We start from the raw sequence: 19,186 nt of genomic DNA on the forward strand, positions 1-19,186 counted from the left end.
TCTTTCAATTTATTCAAATTTCGACAGTAGGTTCTGCCAGGTCCTGTTGTTTACTATTTTAGGGAGAGCTTCTGCCCCCACAGGTGTTTTTCCTACGGAATGGACCCAAGGAGAAGAGAACAACGTAGTGGGTGCCATGCAGTCAATGAGTGCCTTGCTTGTTATGTGTGTTAGATGGCATACTACTGTCACCAGGCTGTGAACTGGGAAAACAGCAAAGCGATGGAACTGTTCTTTTTAAGGAACATCAGAAAGAAACTGGCTGAGACCGTGAAGAGAAAGCAAGTAGAAAACAGACTTGTAAACTCTTCTAGTATTGACCGCAATCTTAAGAGCTAGGAGACAAGTGGCTCACTGTTACACGTGTGATCACTGTTAGATGTGATCTACTCAGAACAGTTAAGGAACTAAACACCAGAGCTCCAAATCCAGTGGTGTGTGTGTGTGTGTGTGTGTACGCTAAAACTGATCCAGGAATGCCCTTGTATCCTGAATATGTGAAAACCGTCTGAGAACAGCTACGAGATGTGCTGATCAGGGGAGTAAAACTTTACGCTGGAAGGTAGAGCCTGGCTGCTGGTCAAGGACTGTTCATAATACTTAACACCTTTTGAATAGGCGTAGATCACTCCCATTACAAAAGCAGGATGGAAGGGGAAAAAAGCCACTCAACGTTTCAGTAATTCAATAATTTATTCCTCTAAAAAAGTGTGTAAAAGTATATAGCTCTCATTCACAAGGTATATATGAATGACATTTAAAATGGAGGCCTTTTAGTATTGTTTCTTTTTATCAAAGTCTTTTAGTGTACTGTACCAGCGCTATACTGTAGTTTTTTTAAATGAACTTCACATATTTTTGTATTCTTTCAAATTGTTTGCTATATATAAAAGAAGCTCACTGCAAAATGCTTGAAGGAAAAAAAGGAAACAAAAGAAATTCAGAACTTCCCAGAAATGTACAGCTTTTACATTTAAAAAAGGTTCTGAAATATACATACAAGCATGCTGGACAATCCCACCCCTCTCCCCTCCCCCATTTCCCCTCTTTAGTTCAAACCATGGTAAGAGTTCTGATTTCTGCAGAATTTCCAAAATTAAAAATAAAAAAAAAAATAAAATAAGTTCTCACTCTGTAGCAAATCCAGGGCTTGTACATTTCAGATTAATTCAGTAAAAAACTCACAAGTAAAATAATGCATATTTAAGGGAAATATTATACAGACTTTTTCACACAGAAGTACATAATAAGATTTTTTTAAAATCTATTGCCATTCATTTATTTTTGCACAAAAACGTATAAATATGTCACCAGCTTTTCTTAACTTAAAAAACTTAAATAAAAGACACCAGATGAAAACTACCCTTTGCTGCTTTTTTTTTTTTAATTTTTGTAGGGGTTTTTTTGTTTTTTGTATTTTTTTTCTTTTTTTTTTGCTGAGAATTGGGTTTCTAGGGAAGAAAAGCCCCTGCATTAAAAACAGCCCATTAAAAAAAAAAAAAAATTCAAAGTTCTGATGAATTCTGGGAAAAAAAGCAACCCCAAAGTGGTAAAAGATTACAAATATCTACTTTACAATTTGTCTTCTCACCAAGATAGTTTTATACAAGTTTACAATCTTCATCATCTTATGCTCTTCAAAAGGCCTTGAGAATTTTTCCTTTCTGATTAAGAAAAAATAGCACTGCAATATTTTTAAAGTCAATTTTACACTGTACACATTAGATACAAATGGTTTGATATATCAGATTTTTTTAACCTATACACTGCGAAAGTCGACCCCTCCCCCCCAATTGGTGGTACAGAGAACAAAATTATCCATTTACAAGTTACTTCTCTGCTTTCACATTCCCACCACACAACTTTTTTTTTAATATGTTTTAAACGTTAGATTATTTCAAGAAAAATACTTTTACAAAATCATATCAGTTATTACATTTTTCCTTTTTTTGTTAATAACCAGAATATGGAAGTCTCTTGGAAGAACTTTTAAAATTTGCATGATTCTCTCCACAGGTGACTAGAGCTCAACAGCCTGACCAGAGCGGCTCATGGGAGGCAAGCCCACGCCCACTGCCCTCAGACAGAAACGCACAGCAAGGTAGGGGTAGAAATGGAGTCCTAAAGACAACCCTCTCGGGCCTGGATAAAATACTTCAATTAGCCTTAATGATTTAAAAAGGCATGTTTTTTTTTAAAAAAGTCCCACCACGAAGGCTCAACTTCAAGTACTAATTTAATGGTTAGTTGAATATTTCTTTGAAATAATATTCCTATGGTCCAGAAAAAATTTACCATATTTATAACTGGTTTTATGAGCAAACACTTTCGATTGTGATATATACATGAGTCCCTTTTGATCTAATGAGAGGAGAGACCTGGCTTTCAGTAAGAATTCACTAGAAAATATATTTCCATTGTGACTATATAAAACTAGTGAAGGTACTTGCCTCCATGGCTCTGGGTTGAGCTTGACTGCCTTCTGTATAAAAATGTTATCCTTCAGGAAACGCTGGCCACTTTTAATAAGGAATATGGCAGAATGTTTACCCAGTTTATTCTCAACAAAACCTACTGCTGGGTGGTTTTGAATATATTACTTGTAAGCAGGATCTCCCCAATTTGTTTTCACTCCTTTTCTGGCTTCTAGGACAGAGGTATGTAGTCAAAGAATCCTATGGTGGATCTGAGTTGGGTTTCAGCTACTGTACCTGGTCCTTGTGAATTAAAAAAATTAAAAGAAAGTCACAAAAACCATATGACAAAACAGCCTAAAATAAATAAACAAAATGAAGATGTCTCCAGACCTTTTGTATCTACACACAGGTATAAAGTCAACCAAAGCACTCATGCCAATCTGGATGGGAGCACTAGGGAGACAGAAACCCCATTATGAAATCATGTACTTGAGCTGGTTCTTGTTTCTCAAAAGTCCCAGATTATGGAGTTCAGGTAACCCACAGGCCATACACCAATAACTAACTAGAGGATTTCATCCAGAGGGCTGAACTGCCCTTCTTAAACAGAGGCTGAAAACACAGACTCTTGTGCAAAAGGATACTGTCTCTTCTGGTTCCCTCTTGAAAACCAACAACAAAAAACTTCCTGTGGCCCAGTGGTTTGGGGCCGCACACACCATAACACTGGCTGAAAGTCACTGCTTATGGAAGTTTCCAGGTCCATGAGAGAAGTGTCTGTGAGTCACTCTGGTAATGAACACTGCAGAAATGACATGTGCCTGCTGAGAAGTAATCACAGTGCAGGACTGCAGAGTGGTCTCAAGAGGAGGGAGTAAGGTATTTGAAGAGTGTAGCAGGTTCCTTGGACTGAGGTTGCGGGGAGAAGGAACTGAGCCAGAGAGAACAAGTGCTTTTCCAATTAGAGTATATTCATGATGGCGTTGTACAACTGAGTGAGCACCACAAAGTGGACGGGAAGGCAGGAGGTACGGTCCTGGGTGGCCGGGTTGCACGTGAGCCAGGACAGGGCGTTGTACTGCTCCAAAACAAACCTGCCAGAGAGAACACACGGGTCAGGGCATCAGGCACGACAGAAGTAAGGCTGAAAGTTCTAACGTGCCAGTGCCAGATGTCAGCAGGAAGAAGGCCTAATATCATTTCATAAGTTGCCCCAGGCTCTTTCCCAGAGTTCGTTTCCTCATGTCCCCCCTTCCTTCTAGACCTGCACTGTCCAATATGGCAGCCACCGGCCCCCAACTCCGTGAACTCAGATATGCTGTACATAGAGAACAGGCACCGGGATTTCAAAGACTTAGTATTTAAAAAAGCATGGAAAACAGCTCATGAATATTTTTATATTGATTACTGTTCAAATGATACTATTTTTTATATTTTGACATCGTTATCACATGTTTTTATATAACTGATAAAGTTATTACTAAAATTAACTTCACTAATTTCTTTTTAAAACTTTTCTAGTAGCCACACTAAACTAGTAATTATATGTGACTCACATTATACTTCTATTGGACAGTGTTGCTGTAGAGGCCCTGGAAGCCAAAATCATGTAGATTAGGTAGGTTCTTGCTTTAACTATAATTTCCAAATCATTTAAGAGTTAGAAAACATTAGGAAGAGCTTGCATATTTTCCCAAGGTACGTGAGGAATGTTTACAGCCTGCTAAAGTACGAGACAAATCTGGGAGGTATTTCCCAGCTATGGAATTTATGTTTTACTTAACTTTATTTACATAATCTATGTCAGGGAGGGCAGAAAATGTTTCCAAAGTCAAGTGCTTTAAGTTCCAGACTTTGTCTTCTAACTATCCACCCCCTTATTCTGATCTATTTTCATCACCATGAAATGCCTCCTCTGAATGGGAAGCAAGGGCAGTTGTACTTGCACATAACTACCGGATTTAACAAAGTATGCTACACTGTCTGTCCTATGCAGGTATTGGGGGGGATGTGGCTCTCACTGGCTAATCAGACAGTGCTCCACTGCACAGAAGGTAGCACCTCTTGCACAAATACCACACTTTAATTAAAACACCTTGGAAAAACAAGAGTAAAGTATATAATTTCAAACTGCACTGCTATGTTGCCTAGGTCTGAATCTACCTTAAAACATCAGATGTGGTTTTGGAGTCAAGAGGATGTGGAACCCGCTGAGAATTCCTGGCAGGGAGAAGTTCGTCCGTCTGTGCTACAGAAATGTGGTGATGTAGCGAAGCCTGGTGAAAGAACAAAGACAGTTACCTTCCTGGTCTAGTCAACCATGGGGCAGAAATAAGGCCACGTCTACCAGAAGGAGATGCTCTCTAAAGTCCATTGTAGTCAGGGCTTCTATTCTAAGTCCATGAATTTAAGCTGCTCAGTAACCCCAATGTGACCCCAAATAACTCCATATCCTAGAGTAGAGGGGGAAAAAAAAAGCTAGCTTTGCAAATGGACTGAAAATAATTAGTGTCCCTCTTAAGGTTTTTTTTTTTTTTTTGGCGGTACGCGGGCCTCTCACTGTTGTGGCCTCTCCCGTTGCGGAGCACAGGCTCCAGATGCGCAGGCTCAGCGGCCGTGGCTCACGGGCCCAGCCGCTCCACAGCATGTGGGATCTTCCCGGACCGGGGCACGAACCCGCGTCCCCTGCATCAGCAGGTGGACTCTCAACCACTGCGCCACCAGGGAAGCCCCCTTTTCAGGTTTTAATCTGTAGAAGGCTCCACAGTCGGGATGTGGCTGACTGTGTTGTTGTGGTGGTCTTCTATCCTGATCCCTGTACTTCATAACTGGTGCTGTGCCCTTCTTACAGCATCACATCCAAAGGCACCTGATGTCTGCTGTCATCAGAATATGACAGATCCCTGGATCCAGCAGGTACCAGCACAGTCCATCTACTATAAAGTTCCCCATCAATTTTTAACGTAATAGTTTTAGTATAGTTTTACTTTATTAATTGTAAAATATAAGAGGACGCAATATATGGGCTTCCCTGGTGGCGCAGTGGTTGACAGTCCGCCTGCTGATGCAGGGGACATGGGTTCGTGCCCTGGTCCGGGAAGATCCCGCCGAGCGGCTGGGCCCATGAGCCATGGCCTCTGAGCCTGTGCTCCGCAACGTGAGAGGCCACAACAGTGAGAGGCCCGCGTACCGCAAAAAAAAAAAAAAGAGGCGGGCTTCCCTGGTGGCGCAGTGGTTGAGAGTCCGCCTGCCGATGCAGGGGACACGGGTTCGTGCCCCGGTTCAGGAAGATCCCACATGCCGCGGAGCGGCTGGGTCCGTGAGCCATGGCCGCTGAGCCTGCGCGTCCGGAGCCTGTGCTCCGCAACGGGAGAGGCCACAACAGTGAGAGGCCCGCGTACCGCAAAAAAAAAAAAAAGGCGATATAAATGCTTGATTCTCCTTACTTTTCGATTTTCTGATTAATGAGCTGCTGCTCTGGCAGCTTCAAAAGGTGACTTATAAATGTTTTGTTTTTCAGCACAACTATGAACCCATAGATTGGTATCAATCTACTGCCACCATTGTTCATTTTAATGACTAAATGATCCCATCCCTGGGCAATGGGAACCCCTCCAAGTTGGCTACTGGGTCCTTTGATAAGACTAATAATCTTTGGTAGCTTCCTTGCTTTTTAGGCATGACAGGATGTCTCAGGTACACCTCAAATATTTCTTACTTTAGCCCTGGAATCAGTCATTTCCTCAAAGAACTCTGGTTCTTTAATGATAAACAGACAGTATTGCGAAACCATAATTGTGTCAATAAAGCTGTTTATTGCTGCTAGGCTATCATGGCTCCTGAGCCTTTTCAGTAAACAGAGCTAAAGAATGTGTATACTTTTCAGAGAGGAAAAGATAAATCTAGGTTCAGACTAGTAATTCTAATTGAGAGATTGCAGGATTTTTATATAAATTCTTTGATTTCATAAAGTCATCAGGAAAAGAAAATTACTTCAATTGTTTTTGGTTTTAACCTTCCAGATTTGTGTGTGTGTGTGTGTGTATATGTATGTGTACGTGTGTGTATCTTAGTGATTACTCTGTAGTGGGACTTCTGCATCCAAAGGGAAATGTGCAGGGTTGTAATATTTGGCCTTCCCACCGTACCAGGGCCATCTCCCCACAGCTCGGCCAATACAGTGTGTTGTCAAACCGTTGGCTTTTTGGCAATCCATGGATTTCATTCTAGGTTCTCTCATCCAAACTGGAAGTGAGAGATCTTTTGTTTTTAACTCTTAATTTGGATTAAAAATTTCCAAGAAATATACAGGAAGGCGCAAGCAGAAACATGGAATTTTTTAGCTGACTCCTGCCCTACTCTAAAAAGGAACGCTGACTGCCTGTGGCAGTGGAGGAAGAGGACAACTAGTCATCATCATCCCCCCGGGCCCGCCCCCCCCCGGCGTAACTTCCCTGACCGCAGTGCCTTATACAGAAACACGTGGCCACCCTAGATGTGTCCTTTGGGCCGCGGGAAGTCTCCTCCTTGGGTGAATGTCATTCATTTCTTTGTGACATGGTTTTGGGCTCCTCTCCTAAATGCTGTTCTTCACCTCTACCTGTAATCAACATACCCTCAGACTCTTAAGTAGATGTGAGAGAGTCGGGGAGCAGAATAAGACGATGGTGCCCAAGGCAAATTCTAACCAAGACTGATTTTGAGCATAAGTCACTCACGCCCCAACTTCAAATACAACACCAAACCAACCTTGAGGAAGAGGGGACACTGGTTCTGAGCCTGGGGACACGATGACCAAAACCACTGGGGGAGATTCTCAGCTTTGGCAGTCGATACAAAATACCCAAGGGCCAGAGGCTGCTGTTTCAGCTCCTCAGGCGCTTCCCTAGAAAGAAGACGCTCACCCTGGCTCTGAAAAACAAAAGTCCCAGAGGCGTGATCAGCATTTATTACCAAATAGAGCTTTTTTAAAAACCAACTTTTTAAAAGAAATTGATATGACATATTAGTTTCACGTGTACAACATAATGATTCTAACTGTGGGAAATAATCACCACAGTAAGTCTAGTTAACATCCACCACCATATAGAGTTACAATTGTTTTCCTTCTGATAAGAACTTTTAAGATCTACTCTCAGTAACTTTCAAATATACAACATGGTATTATTAACTAAAGTCACCATACATTACATCCCCAGGACACTTACTTTATAACTCAAAGTTTGTGCTTTTTGACCACCTCCACCCAACGTTTTATCAATTCTCCCTGCACACTGTAGTGACTAATCCCCTTCCTGGCAGCATCTCACACCAAAATGTCAACTGACCAAGAAAGTCAACAGGGGAGGCAGTGCCTCTGCTGTGCACACAGATATCTGATGAAAACTATGGCTCAGGAAGAAGGTGCCAGTAAAACTGACATCAGCCAAGGAAATACAGGTTTCTTTTCTCTGTTTCCTTTTCTTCAGAATGTAAAATCTGCTCCGTGGCACTATTAGGTAATAAACTAAAAATGGAAAGAGTGGAATCTGACAGCTGCGGGTACCACCACACCCACATGCTCTTTCACCAGCAACCAACCAAAAATACACACGCACACCTGACTGTCCACTGTCAATAACGTTCTAACACTTCACCGGTATCTGACCTGCCAGCAGCGTGAGATCTGCTCCTGAAGAAGCCCTGTTTCAATTTACAGCAGTCCCGGTAATAAGGGACTCCTGTGAGAGCCACCGGGCGTTTCTGCAGTTGACATTTTCCTTCCTTGACTCATTTAGCTAGCTTCGAGAGTTGAAAATGTACCTTTTATGCAAAAGCAGTAATAAGTCATCCATTTGTTCTCAAAAGCCTTCTGTTTCAAGGAAGAAAAAAAAAAAATCCTCAACTACTACACCAAGCTGTATCATTTCTGAGTTGGTTAAAAAATAAAAACTTACTGCAACCTTGAACAAATTTTTTCTCCTGTGGTAATTTCTTAACTGGATATCAAAGAATGTTTAATGGTTCGGAAAGAGGAAATGCCGAAAGCCTCTCGGGTCACCTGGCTGCAGGTGCTCAGGATTAGAAAAGGCCACCTGACCAGCTTCAGCATAGTACTGTTTGGAGTGTGACATTCAGTGGCTTGAGGTGCCAACAAAGGGAGAAAATAAAGCACGCCTCTGTTTCTCACAAAACTAACACTACACTTCAGTTACCAATTCTTTGTTAACGGAGGAGCTAAATTATAACAACCAGTACTGGGAGGTAGCTGCTATTATTTCCATTTCACAGATAAGGTAACCAAGGCTGAGAAAGGTAAAGTAAGCTTGCCCAAAGTCACAAAGCTAGGAAGATGTTCGGCTATAATTCAGAGCGATATTTATCAAGCTCCAGGGCATGCATTCTTAGCTGCAATGCTATTTGCCTCTAGAATTCACGTTAATCCTAAATTAAAACTATCCCATGTAAAATTTGTGTTTTTGGTCCCCATCACAACCATCTCCAATGAACCAATAAATTGTCATTAACTGGCAAATGACTGGAGGAAACAGACATTTACAATCCCTTCCTTGCAGAAGGGAGAATTAGGGGGCAGGCAGTAACGTGAGGGCAGTCTACTGAGGTGGCCTTCCCTGGTTTCATCTTCTCTGAAACTAAAGTTTTCAATCTTCTTTTCTCTAGACTGTCCTTCAGTGAACTCAGGGCTGGCAATAAAAGTCCCACCTGACAGAAACCTAAGTCCTCGAAGGACACCTTTGTGCCTAATGAGCGTAAGCAGGGTGCTTGTACTTGTCCAGTTTAAGGTATTAGACATAGCTATTTTTCTGTGTCTTAACCCCTCAATCTCTTAACATCTTAAGTAAAAAGTGTAATACAGTGATAAGGCATGAATCACCTAGCTTTTAAAGAAACTTAACGTGAGCTGATGGCAGAACCTTTAACGCCTCAATCGTCTGCTACTTCACCTCTAATATCCTGGGATATTTAAAGGTGAAAGCAGCTGTAAGCCCTGTTTTTCCCTTGATACGCTGGTACTAACCTGCGCACTTCTCCAAACTCAGCCTCCTGTGGGCTCCTCCCACTCCCGCAGGCTGGCCACAGAGAACACCTAACATGCCTAAAATAAAGGCGCCATGACCTAAACCAAGACCAGTTGAGCTCCCTTCCGAATTAATTAACCATCAACAATGTGTTATTCAATTAACACAGTTACTCTGAATGTTAAATAAGCAGGGTTATTGAACTAGCCTCTGAAAAGCCACTGTTCTGGCAAAAAATTAAAAAATAACTGGGAAGCAGCAAGCAACCAAAATTAATTTTTGCTCAGAACACAGTAACTGCACAAAACCCTTGCAGCTGTAATGGGACTATTCTGATTAAACACATTCATCAGGAATAATAATAACATTTCTTTAGAATTCCTGCTTTGTTCGAAATGGAACTACAGGGTTGCTGTCCCACACTTACTCCTCTTGTACCAGGGACCAAGACCGTCAGGGAGAAAGGTGTGTGTAGTAAAAGACGACAGCACTTCTGGAGGATTTTCCTGAAGGCTGAGGTGGTTTTAAACAACCTATTTCAAGTCGTCCTTACCCGACTATGCTGGAAGTGAGAGCCCACACCAATTCCAGAAGGAGAGCCTGGGGAGGGAACTGGGGAGGAGTTGGGAGAGGAATGGAGGTTCCCAGTCATTAATATGCCAATATCATTGTCCATATCATCTGGGAATGGAAGGTCAACAAACATGTCATCTAGAGGGAGAGAAAAAAAGGACAAAAATTAAAAAGCTAATCCATAGCCCCAATTTAAACCAATGCACAGTTTATTGGCCTATGACTATTACAGGCATGTGTTGTTAACAACTTAGTAAGACTTAATGCGTGCCCACTGGGTTCAAGGTGCTGCAAATTATTCTTGCATTTTGTACTCTCTCCAATGATCTCCTAATGTGAGGTATTAACAGAACGGAGAAATAAAGAACGTAAAACTCTGCATTCTGCATAGCCTCCAAAGGCACATAAAAAGAAGGCAAAACAGCTAAAGAAGCAATTTAATTATTAAAGTTAAAACTGACACCATTCAAGAAAACAGCAGACACCATCTATGCATCCAATTAGCATCTAAAATACTTAAGGCTGAATTAATGCATGCTAATAAGTGTGAACTTGCCCTCAAACTGGAGGCCTATTATACGAGCAGATCAAAGCATGATGTTTTTGTTAAGAAATCCTCTCTCCCATATCATAAAAGTAAGGTACACGCACAGCAGAAAATTTGGAAAGAGAAGTATAAAAGGGGAAACCCAATCACCATGAACATTTTTGCTGATCCTTTTTCTGTATTTATTATTACACTGTGATATTATGTGTGTTTTCTATATACACACACGCAGGACAGTATCCTTTTACCCTTTATCCATTTAACAGGAGTAAATGTTGGTAGCTGCTAAAAATTCTTCAAAGAACAATGCAAACGGCTGCATAATATTGAACATTTTACAGTTTATAAATAATCATTGCTTAACAGGTGCCTTAAGATATTCAAACCATAAAAATCTATTAAGAATAATCAAATAAGGGGACCTCACTGGTGGCACAGTGGTTAAAAATCCACCTGCCAATGCAGGGGACACGGGTTGGAGCCCCCTGGTCCAGGAAGATCCCACATGCCGCGGAGCAACTAAGCCCGGGTGCCACAACTACTGAGCCTGCACTCTAGAGCCCACGAGCCACAACTACTGAGCCCGCATGCCACAACTACCGAAGCCCACGCGCCTAGAGCCCGTGCTCCACAACAAGAGAAGCCACCGCAAGGAGAAGCCCGCGCACCGCAACGAAGAGCCACCCCCGCTCGCCACAGCTAGAGAAAGCCCGCGCAGCAACGAAGACCCAACACAGCCAAAAATAAATTACTTAAAAAAAAATTTCAAGACTAATCAAATAAGGAGTTGTTTTAGAGCAAGTTAGATTCCCAATGATCAGCTAAAGACAGGTGCTATCTTCATACTGCCTAGCAGTCTTCATACATTTCACATCAGATCAAGAAATCTTTATTGAAAGAGTGACACCCATGTACAGGACACTATCAAGCAGATACTATTTTTTTGCCCTTAATGAAAAACAGGAGAAAGTTAATTACCCAAGAGAGGAAAGTGTTTATTTGGTCTTGGCAACAGTGCAAATTAAATCTTCAAAACCAAAACGATTCTCAAACCTTCAATTCCCTCTTCACGTTTCATATGCTGTTTACTACGACACAGAAGAACCTGCAGCGGCCAGGCGACTCTTTAGCACTATGTCTTGTTGAAGGAGCGGAGCCGCTCTATGCATACAGGGTCTTCCACTCACCATTGTTGGGGCTAAACCCATCTTCATTGGGATAGTTGGCTGGAGCCACTTGGATGGTTGACGATGTTGGGAACACCAAGATGTGTGTACAAGAAGCATCTTGAGGGGTGTTAAGTTGAGATGACTGCATGTTCAGTGCAGTACTTCGGCCAAAAACAGAGCCCATTGTGACAGCATCTTAAAAAGGGGGGGAAAATGTATCAATGCCTTTTGTGCAGCAGTGAACAACTCCAGAAACGACCGGAGCTGGATTGATGTGAGTCTGACACAACTGCCATGATGGGTACACATTTACAGTTGAGCCCACTTGTCTAAATATTTTCAAGAAACTGACTCAGAGCAGATAGCTATGATAACTCAAGCCACATTTCACTCTGGCAAGGTTAAGAAAAATTTGGATTGAGTCGACCAAATATGTTTTAATTACTTAAATAAGAAGTATTTCTAAAAATAAAACTTTCTTTCCTCCTGTGACTGCTAATAATTTATAACGGACTGTTCCCCCAAACAGTGCAATTCTGTAGAAATGGTATCATTCAACTAATAATTGTTACAACTAGTATTTATTGAATGCATACTACATGCCAGATTCTGTACTGAATTCTTCATTCATATCATATCATTCAATCATCAAAGCTACACCTCAGAGGTAGGAACTACTACCCCCATTTCATGAGGAGGACAGAACACAAATGATGTAACTTGCCCAACTGGTGCGGGTGACAATTAACCCGAGGTCTGACCAGCAGGCCAGTACAGACATCTGTCTCTCTCTAGACTGGCCACAAGCAACTACATTCTCATACCACAACACTTCTGTTGGTTTTTACAGGGAGGGGACAAGGGTCTGCTGTTTGATCAAAGAAATACCTGGATGGTAAAAACAGGTTTAAAAAGTATAAAACTTCTTAGCTATTAAATTATAAAACAGCTTAGTTGCTGTTTTTAAAAAAATTCTGTGGCCATGATGTTTCGTCTGCCCACATCTTGGCACTTACTGAGTACTGTGGCTACCAGACACTGTGATAAATGCTCTACCCCTGTCTACTTCACATTCATCCTCAACCACAGAGAGACTCTAAACGTCCTCTTGAGGCTGCTTGAAGAGTCTATCAAATACCTTTCTTCAAAAGGGTATTAAAATACGTATCATGTTGGTGTCCACTTAAGTCATTTTTGGAGGGTGAACTTCATAAACTAACAACAGATTGGGGTCAAATAATTCGCCAGGACTCTAAGAGCTCTCAATCACACCCAGGACTTGGGCTCTCTCCCAAGTGACGGGCAACAAAGATAATAAAATCACAAACCACTCCCTTTGGAAGAGACCAGATGGTTTCCATTTTGAGCCCTAAGTACAATTTTTTCTCATAAAGATAATAAAGATCATTCTATACTTGTGTGTGGACTTAAGATTGAATGGACTGAACTGTTCTGATACCTAATTAACAAAACTGACGAGATTTACCTGGCATCACTACAAAGGACCCCTGGGGCTCCATGGCAACCAGGCAGGCACTAAGGATAGAAGGAGAGTCTGCGGCAGAGATTCCACACATCCGGCACACGTCCTTGAGCCGTTTACTGATTGTCTGTAGTGAACATTCTCCAAGGAGGATACTCCAATCTGGAATCAAATATCACAATCGCACACAGTCTCCAGAAATTCATATTGATGTGAGGTTTGAGCATTTTACCAGTTTTGCCTGATAACTGAATTTCCAGGATTGGGCCCTGAAGGGAATATGGCTTTATAGAGGTTCCCCGCCTTGCTACAAAGAAAATGTTACTTGACCTCGATTACACTTCATTAACAAAGAAACGAAGGCCAACGACTATAGAGACTGAAATCATGTCTGAAATGACCTGTGAGTCCGGCACAGACCGGGCAGACTTAGGCACTTAAAATAGTTTTCAATGGTGATGCCAGTATGTTCTGTCCTTTCTCCTTCTCCAGGTCTGGTTCTTTCACTACCCCTATGAACACTTTTCTTTAGAAGAGAGCACAGTTTGGGGTGAACCTCAGTTTTGTTTACTGCTAGCGTCGATTGGTTGTTTCATGAAATGCAAGCAGCAGAAGAAACGAAGGGGACCCTTTCCTGGCATGCCCAAAGCAATGGGTGCAAGTAAAGTGCTCCAAATGATGCCACATTAATTGTTCAGATTAAAAAGATGTCATCAATTTTCTATCATCTGTTTATTGCCTCCAAACAAAAGCACTACGTCTCCTCACAGAACTGTTGAGGGTAATGTTACTCCAGGAATTGAAAAGCACTTGGTACTCCCTTTATTTTGACCCCCGACACACATGAAGCACGTCACATTACTGCAGCCGTACACTGCTGTCATGTCACATCCCACTGATGTTAACACCACTCCACCTCTCTACCTCCATATACTTTTTTCAAACAACCTGCTCTCTCCTTAAAAAGTGAAAAAAAAAAAAACTTTCACATTTCATATTCCTAATGAACACTGAACTGAAGTGGCTGAAATAAAAGGGTCAAGGAACATAGAGGAGGGAGTATTTTTAAAAACCACAGAAATACCAAAGAGAAGTGAGTTTGGTAAAAACCAAGTAAGAAGGAAAAGACAGTATGATTATTTTTATCACAAACACTCTGGTGATAAAGAACAGAGATTCACAAAACTGACTCTGAAATCTGTGGACTCATATCTGATACTGCCTCACAGAGATGCAATGTGGTGCAGACCTCAGTTCCCCAAAGGAAGAAACTGTAGATTGGGAAGCTGATGTCCTGGACACTAGGCTTTTCTCTGTGTTTTTACTCCTTGAAAGTACATTTGCTCTCAGTCTTTTGATGGAGCCCTCAGTCACACTTACATTCTTCTCCCCCAAGAGATAAGAAAGAAGAGTGTGTCCCTTCTAAAAAATCATAAAAGGGAAGGCGATGGCTTTAATAATTTTCCAAAATACCAAGTAACTAGACTACTAGGCTACATTTTTATCCCCTCTACTTCTTTTCTATTATATTCTAACTTTTCCCAAGGGTTAAGAGTAGCTCAAAGCCTTTAAGAAATAAGATTGACTAAAAGGCATACTAAGAGAGAAGATAGGAATTCTGACAGAAATGAAATGATGAATCCCCTAATGTATTAGACCTCCAGGCTACTGATACAGACTCATTATAATATTCTTTTAAAAATGAAAAGGGTAATATTTTCTATTGGTCTACAGTATAATTTAATACAAAAAAAATTCTGTGTATAACAGATTCCTAAGAAAACACTTACTTAATACATATTATATAATATTTGTATAAACTGCTGTTAAACCCTAATAATTAACTCACTTAGGCACTTACTACAAGGCAAGTTATATCTGTATCAGGGGTTTTATTTCAGGGTTTCCACAAATACCAGATATAAATTTCATGTAAAGAAATAAGATGCACACTCTAACGCAAGGGTCAGCAAACTACGGTCCACAGCTCACATCCTGCCCACCACCTGTTAGTAAACAAGGTTTTATTGGAACACAGCCACACCAATTCACTGGGGTATTGTCTATGGCTGCTTTGGCATTACAGTAGCAGAGTTGAGTAGTTCAACAGTGACCAGCTAGCCTGCAAGGTCAAAAATATTTACTACCTTGCCCCTTACAAAGAAAGTTTGCCAACTCTGTTCTGATATATACTTAGCACGTGCAAAACCACCAAGCTAATTTGTGACATATGCTTGCTTTTGTGCAGACGTTAGAAAAAAACCTCTCCCGGGACTTCCCTGGTGGCGCAGTGGTTAAGACTCCACGCTCCCAATGCAGGGGGCCCGGGTTCGATCCCTGGTCAGGGAACTAGATCCCACATGCATGCTGCAACTGAGAGTTCGCATGCCATGACTAAGGAGCCCGTGAGCTGCAACCAAGGAGCTGATGTGCCGCAACTAAGACCTGGCAAAACCAAATAAATAAATACTAAAGGGCTTCCCTGGTGGCGCAGTAGTTGAGAGTCCGCCTGCTAATGCAAGGGACACGGGTTTGTGCCCCAGTCCGGGAAGATCCCACATGCCACGGAGTGGCTGGGCCCGTGAGCCATGGCCGCTGAGCCTGCGTGTCCGGAGCCTGTGCTCCACAACGGGAGAGGCCACAACAGTGAGAGGCCCGCGTACAGCAAAAATAAATAAATATTAAAAACAAACCCCAAAACTTCTCCCATCTATATTCATATACTGAACTTTTTATAAATGTGTCATTAATCGATAGGGCTTTAAATTAATAATCTAGGCCTGTTCATATCGCTCATATAAAACTGTACAAGTAGCTGCGCAAGGATAATAAATGAGCTGGGCTCAACGCCAGGCAAGGCAGCTGCCTGTGGTGGTCAGTTGTGTTATGTTGCAGTTACTTTTAGTGCTTTCTTATATTTATGGTAAGAAATATAAGCAGTCGGTAGATATATTGGGGGATTCAACTTAAAAAAATCTGCTCTCTTAAATTTCCAGACTGAAGAATATCAGACAGTGGCAATGTGAATAAAGACTCTTCCAATTTGCAACTACTTGTCCTTGTCAATCAGGATTATCTTGCAATCAAGCCACTGAAACAAAAATAAATACAAAGCTCATCACCAGCAACCACCAAAAACAAACCAGCAAACGAAAGTAAAGGCTGTATATGACTTCTACTCTCATCCATAATCTCTGATATAAAATTTTCCAGTTAAAACTGACTTGTTCTTCTCACAATATATAAATAAATGTTAGAAATTCTAATTTACCAAGTATCATTTTTATATTAAAAAATATTTTTCCGTTTTATATACTGGGGTTCAATTATTATATTTAAGATTTTCTTTGTGTAAATGATTTCGTTGCTAATGAAAAGTCTAAAAGCCACTGGTTTATCCTGTACATTTAAAAGAATCAGAAAATATAATCTGCTTTATTCTTACCACCAACTTTATAATTTTCTCCCTCAGCTTAGTTAATGACATTAGCTCAGCCCTTTTCCTTTCCTTTGTTTCAGGAATTTCTCACCTTTAAGTTCCCCATGGCCAAGACGCCCAAGTCGCCCAATTACAACTCTCCAGGGCAGAGATGTCATTTGGACAATACCTATGCACCATTCCCATAACTTCTGTAGTCCAATTTTACGTGCAGATACTTTACTCCTCCGTGATCTAAAACAGACATGGAAAAGGGTCCCCAAATGAATCAAAGCTATCATTTAGTACGACAAAACCAAGAAAATTCCAAAGAACCCACCCACATGTTACCCACTGCATTTAGATAGGAAAGTTAGAAAGATCCATTATCTGAGAAAAGGCACAGCATCAATTTACACACACCATAAACACCAAGGCTCCTCACCTGTTTGGTAAAGCAATATTTACAATACATGTTTCTAATAATTCTCCATGGAGGTCAGTGCAGGAAGCCAAAAGCCAGCGCTGGTCGTGAGACAGACAATAGCCCACAAAGAGCACATTGTATTTCTGGCTCGCTTCACCAAATGTCTCTCCCAGCTCTGTCTGCTTGTCTTTGATTGGGGCCAATATAAAAGGAGGGGAGTAAAGCTGGATTGGGCTGGGCCGCTGAAATCAAAATCAAAATCAGTATCAGCACAAAGCCACTCCATGTTTACAACAAAACCCATACAGCACTGAGGGAAACCGACAGGGAGAAATGACAATAGATTGCTTCCCGACTAGTCCTATATATACAAATAATAATGATACAAAAAAAATTGTTTAAGGTAGGGAACCCAATCAAGCCAATTATTTCCTTATTAAAAGAAGTTATTATTGGCCCAACTTCATTAGTCATTAGGAAAGCGGATTAAAACCACTACACACCCACCAGAATGTCTGAAATATAAAGGACAGAAAACATCAAGTATTGGTGAGAATACAGGGCAATTAGAACTTTCATACATTGCTGGAGTATGATGTGCTTCGGAAAAGTATTTGACAACACCTGTAAAAGCTGAACAAACGCATACCCTCTGACCCCCCAAAATGCACATATATGTTTACAAAGCACAGGTATAAGCATGTTTACAACACTATCAATCTTAATAGTTCCAAAGAGAAAATAACCTAAATAACCATCAACAGTAAAATGGATAATAAATTGTGATAAAGTTACACAAGCAGAATATTAAACAGCAGCAAAGAGAATGCAAAAAACTACTGCTACAAGCAACAAAATGGATGATTCTCAACACTGAGTAAAAGAAGCCAGGCGCAAAACACTGTAAATTATGATTCCATTTATATAAAGCCAAAAACAGGCAAAATTATGCTGTTGTAAGTCAGAATAGTGATTACCATTGGAGTGACTGGAAGGGACATTAGAGAGGTTTCTGGATGCTTGTTATGTTTTGTTTCTAGTGCTAGTTACGTAATATTTTTACTTAGTGGAAATTCATCAAGCAGTATGCTTAAGACTGGGTACTTTTCAGTATGTATATTATACTTTATGATGTGTGTGTGTAAGTAGTTAAAGAGATCAAAGTGTTAGCTGTTACCTAAGACAAATATTTTAGATAAACTGTGATGAAATTTAATTGTCATCTTTGTTTCTAGCTTTATATACATTTCGATATTTAGTAAACTACAGCAGGGGTCAGCAAACTTCTGTAAAGGATCAGACAGTAAATACTTTAGGCTTTATGAGTCTCTGTCACATAATCTTCTCTTTGTAAAAATGTAATAATCATTCTTACCTAGCTGGTCATATAAATGCAGGCTGCAGGCTGGATTTAGCCCACAGAATTGCCAACCCCTGAACTATATAGCATAAGAAACAGTAATAACGGAATTACAGAATTTTAAACTTAAAAGAGACCTTGGAGACAAGTTAATCCAATTCCTTCATTTTAGGGATACTTATTCAACAACTTGCTCAAGTTTCAAAGCTAACCTTATCACTGATCCATTCACTCTCCACAGACCCGGAAATTCTACTCCTAGGTACTTACCAAGAAAACTGAAAACATATAGCCACACAAAAACTCATACACAAATGTTTAGAACAGGGTTAGTCACAATAGCCAAAAAGTGGAAAAATCCATACGCCCATCCACTAATAAATGGATAAACAAAATGTCGTCTATCCATATAATGGAACAGTACTTAGCCATAAAAAAAAAATGAAGTACTGATACATGCTACGACATGGATGAACCTCGAAAACATTATGTTAAGTGAAAGAAGGCAGACATAAAACATTCTATATTGGAAGGTTCCATTTACAAAAAACGTCCAGAACAGGCAACCCCACAGAGACACCAAGTAGAACAGTGGTTGCCAGGAGCTTGCATGAGACTGTGCCACTGCAGAAAATGAGAATTCCTGGAAGCAGGGGACTGGTGTCTTGTTCACCACTGCACAGTCGACACCTAGTACAGTGTCTGGCACACGGCAGACACTCAGCTATAGTTGCTGAATGAAAGTACAAAATTCTAGCTGCAGACTGGGGGGG

The 19,186-nt window shown here is 40.9% G+C and overlaps 1 protein-coding gene across 2 annotated transcripts in view; it reads right to left on the bottom strand.

The window, feature by feature from the left end:
- Window positions 1-674: 674 nt before the first annotated feature.
- Window positions 675-19,186, bottom strand: part of MED13L (mediator complex subunit 13L) — a 299,615-nt gene continuing 281,103 nt past the window's right edge. For both annotated transcript variants that reach the window (XM_065889573.1, XM_065889571.1), the window contains exons 24-31: window positions 17,072-17,295; window positions 16,739-16,881; window positions 13,212-13,370; window positions 11,744-11,920; window positions 9,990-10,147; window positions 7,167-7,328; window positions 4,581-4,693; window positions 675-3,511 (exon numbers count right to left, since the gene is read on the bottom strand). In XM_065889573.1, coding sequence (XP_065745645.1) covers window positions 3,379-3,511; window positions 4,581-4,693; window positions 7,167-7,328; window positions 9,990-10,147; window positions 11,744-11,920; window positions 13,212-13,370; window positions 16,739-16,881; window positions 17,072-17,295 — 1,269 coding nt within the window. In that variant the 3' untranslated portion in view covers window positions 675-3,378. The remainder of the gene's footprint in view (window positions 3,512-4,580; window positions 4,694-7,166; window positions 7,329-9,989; window positions 10,148-11,743; window positions 11,921-13,211; window positions 13,371-16,738; window positions 16,882-17,071; window positions 17,296-19,186) is intronic.

Source organism: Phocoena phocoena, chromosome 13 (assembly GCF_963924675.1).
Source record: "Phocoena phocoena chromosome 13, mPhoPho1.1, whole genome shotgun sequence".
Lineage (NCBI taxonomy): Eukaryota > Metazoa > Chordata > Mammalia > Artiodactyla > Phocoenidae > Phocoena > Phocoena phocoena.